The following is a 3,808-nucleotide window of genomic DNA, read 5'->3' as shown; positions in this document are numbered from 1 at the left end:
TCATAATGCAGGATGGAGCGCACTGACAAATCTAAGAAGAATTAAGAACAATTGTGTTTGTCTTATAGACAAGTTTCTACTGTATGTACTGATGTTATCAGTAATCCCTTGATATAATTAAATAATTCATCAATTATTTGGTTACGCTTGATCTTATTAGTATGCTGTAATTGTATTGCTGGTAACAGCCATGCGCTAACTAGTTTACATTCAACAGATTAAAATGTCTACTTATTACAGAAAATGGATTAAACATAATCACAATTTAAAAACTTTACAGAAAATTACTTAAGAACTTAAGAAAAATGGTAAAATCTGAAAGCCTATGTACAAAAGAATTATAGTATGCAAGGAAACGCACCTGATAGTTAAACTTATATGTAAAATGTATTTAATATAACATAAAGATGAGTCAAAAATTGCACTGTTAATATAATATAATGTTCTAATAGCATTTTAAAATTATTATAGAACTCTTACTATGATGTGATATATGACTTTAAGTCACATAAAATAAAATGTGACTGTGGCATATACAACTATAAAGTATTCGGTCATTTCACATTTATTCTATTTAAGCCTGGCATGTAAAATAAACTGGAAAAACAATTTTCAGGATCTATTTTTACAAGAGAAGAGCTTTTTTACTGTACATATTGGCAAGCCTGAATATTATAATTATATTATTACAACACATCCAAGCAAGGCAAGATTTATTGTGTAGTTTATTGTATGTTTTAACGGGTCTACATAAAATATGTCAAAATGAAAAATAACATTTAATAACATTTCCAACAAAGCGACAAGCAACATTTACAGTCTAAATGAAAATATCTACTGTAAAGTGCAGTGAGTCATTGACCAATGGCATGAAAATAAAACGAAAAGAATTTAATTATTTTGCCTCTGATAATCTCTAGGGAAGTTGGGGATAATCAGATATCTGCGTTACATTTATGACTTGGGCTTCTTTTAAAACAAAATGAGTTGTTCTATGGAGACAAGCAATGTTGTTGCTGCTGCAGATGTGTTGTGGACAACTATTACTTGATATGCCGTCAGGAAATACAGGGACTGCGCTGAGGACTTGTCCTCTTCATATGCACTTCAAGAGGAAAGAGTTACAAGATGATCCACGGGAACAATCACACAGCTTGCCGATTCGGGGACCTTGCTTCATTGCACATCTCTCTCCAATATCACACTGAGCAGGGAATAAAGAGACAGCATAGGCTACTTAATCATGATATAGCCAGCAGTGATCTCCTAATGTATTTCTACAAAATACATAACTGTGTGATTGATGTACAGTCTGCTGCGCCACTATCAAAGTCCTATAGAATCAGCAATTGATAGTGTTACAGTAGCTTATTCTGGAAATTCATATCAATCTATACATACAACGCTAAACTACCTATATCTAACATATAAGTGATATTTTTAGTGTGTGTGTATATATATATATATATATATATATATATGCACACACATACATGTATATACCTATATATAACATATAAGTGATATTTTTAGTGTGTGTGTATGTATACATATATATACATATACATGTGTATATATATAAAATCATGTATGTATGTATTTTTTAAAATCTAGAAATACATGAAGTTAGTAATATTTTTAGCAGTGTATATATATATATATGTATGAATTAATTTTATTAGTCTATAAGTACATGAAATAAGTAATATTTTCAGTGTTGTGTATGCATTTTGTTCATCTAAGTACATGAAATAAGTAATATTTTATCGGTGTATATCTCTATACATATATATATATATATGTCTACAGTATATATATATATATATATATATATATATTATTTTATTTGTATTAAATTCCATTCAATGCATGCCTGTCAATCTGTAATAAAATCCAATTCTTAAACTTCCCCACCACCTGTAGTATTTTTGGAGTTACATAGAAATCACAGGATAATAGCATCTTTAATTATGTACAATTATAAAACATTACAAGTACAATGAATATAAAGATTGATGGTTCTCACCAAAGGGATCTGTGCTCTCTTTTGGTAAGTGGGGTACCTGTCTTGAAATTTCCCCAATAATTCCTCCATAGCTTCTACCTGAAGAAACACATAAGCGTGCAATAATAATAACAATAACATAATAAAAGATGTATAAAAGTTATAACTACTACTCACAATCTCACAATGCAAATAATGGCAGCTAACGCTAATTGAAGACACCTTGAAGTGCTTGAAAAGTCACTTCAAGTAAACACTATCAATATTCATGCAAGAATACAATATCAGGGATGCAGGAAAAAACTCAAGACCAAGCAATACAGAAGGACACACCAGAGCTTTCTCAGAAGATGAAGGACTGTTTTGTAAATCAAAATCTTCTACAGTTGTTTCCCTGGAAGTCTGGCCATGGCAGAGGCAGGAGAGGAGGATGCTGGCACACAGGAGTCTGAGCAGTAGGGAGGAACTGTTCATGGTGCTGAAAGTTTAGCTCTGCTCCTCACTGTCCTTGGGTTTATCAGGTGATGACTCCAGTGCCCCTGACTTGGTGCTTTTAAATTCCTAGTGCTCCTCCTGCTCTGCGATCTCAGGCAGATTCTGGAGACAGATCCATGGTGTGATTCGTTGTTTAACCACTGAGACTTGTGAGACCACCAATGAGATTCACAGAACGCAATCAATATTCTTCATGCTGAGTTCTGTGCAGTTTTGTAAAGCATTTGTTATCAGTTATCAGCAACATGTTTCAAAGCCTACAGACACTAAAACATCTTACAAGTCCATCTAGAATGCTGCAGTGAAGAAGGAGTTACGGGGGAAAGGTGCTGCAAGTCAACCCTCAAATGTAGCATTTCAATTAGTATTACTGAATACAATTGTATTACATCAACTGCTTATGATGTATTTATGCTCTGCTTATATAGCGCCATGATATTTCTCGGCGCTTTACACACATTGTCATCGCTGTCCTCAACGGGGCTCACAGTCTGCTGTAAATGCTACATCAACTGATCTCCATAACCTTTTGGCTGTAACTAATTATACAACTATGCAAACCGTGTGCAGACGGTGCTGAGTGTCAGCTAGTGTGGGAACGTGCTTCTCCAACAAGAAAGGGAATGTGCACACGATCAGTAAACGCTGCAGTTGGATGCTGATACTGCCTAGTGGATACGATTTCAAGAAATCCCATGCCCACTATGCGTCCACAGACGCCCCCGGCTCACCCGCGGAGACTGACATGCGGCGACTCTATTCAGCAAGAAGCATGCCAATATCTCTTGTGCAGACATGAGTCTCTGCAAGAGAAATTTCACCCACACAATTAATTGGATGCAGTCAATCCGCACGGTTCAGTGAACAAATGCGAATTCACCTGCGTTCAATAGATGGCAGGGCTTTAGATGGAGCGAACGCACATACCCTAAAATAATATATATACTGTATATTTACAGGAGGTGTAGCAGTGGAATGAAAACACTATTCTTGAAAAAGATCCCACAAAATTGCTACCTTATGTCAGTGGCATAGCAAGGGTTGCAGTGCCTTAGGCAAAGTAATCAGTAATAATAAAGTCTCCTGAATATCCCCTTAAAACGAGTAATGTCCCCCTGAATACTATGTTTAGATGCTCCCCGAGTGCCTCTCCAAAAATTATAATGCCACATATGTGTCATCGTACACAGGAAAACATAAAGTTTATACTGACGTAAGCCAAGCAACTGAGTCCTTTTTTGCTCCTGTACACAAAGCGAGCGGTGATAGAAAATGCCATGCAGTGTCGTCATTGCACAGCCTGCGCCA

At 35.5% G+C, this 3,808-nt stretch overlaps 1 protein-coding gene across 1 annotated transcript; it reads right to left on the bottom strand.

The window, feature by feature from the left end:
• Positions 1 to 970: 970 nt before the first annotated feature.
• On the bottom strand, positions 971 to 2,534 carry LOC138674236 (cocaine- and amphetamine-regulated transcript protein-like). Its single transcript, XM_069762133.1, has 3 exons — positions 2,339 to 2,534; positions 2,027 to 2,104; positions 971 to 1,204 (listed from the first exon to the last, which is right to left on the bottom strand). The coding sequence occupies exons 1-3, from the start codon at positions 2,477 to 2,479 to the stop codon at positions 1,097 to 1,099; spliced, it is 327 nt and encodes a 108-aa protein (XP_069618234.1). The 5' UTR covers positions 2,480 to 2,534; the 3' UTR covers positions 971 to 1,096.
• Positions 2,535 to 3,808: the final 1,274 nt, after the last annotated feature.

Source organism: Ranitomeya imitator, chromosome 4, assembly GCF_032444005.1.
Source record: "Ranitomeya imitator isolate aRanImi1 chromosome 4, aRanImi1.pri, whole genome shotgun sequence".
Classification (NCBI taxonomy): Eukaryota; Metazoa; Chordata; class Amphibia; order Anura; family Dendrobatidae; genus Ranitomeya; species Ranitomeya imitator.
Note: the sequence above shows the minus strand (reverse complement) of the source record. Positions and strands in the feature narration are given on the sequence as shown.

Excerpts from the sequence above, each read along its gene's own strand:
- LOC138674236 (XM_069762133.1), bottom strand. The coding sequence starts at position 2,479 with ATGAACAGTTCCTCCCTACTGCTCAGACTCCTGTGTGCCAGCATCCTC. Across the intron at positions 2,105-2,338 it reads CATCTTCTGAGAAAGCTCTG|GTAGAAGCTATGGAGGAATT; the intron begins GTGTGTCCTTCT and ends GTGTTTCTTCAG. Across the intron at positions 1,205-2,026 it reads AGAGAGCACAGATCCCTTTG|TGTGATATTGGAGAGAGATG; the intron begins GTGAGAACCATC and ends TTCCCTGCTCAG.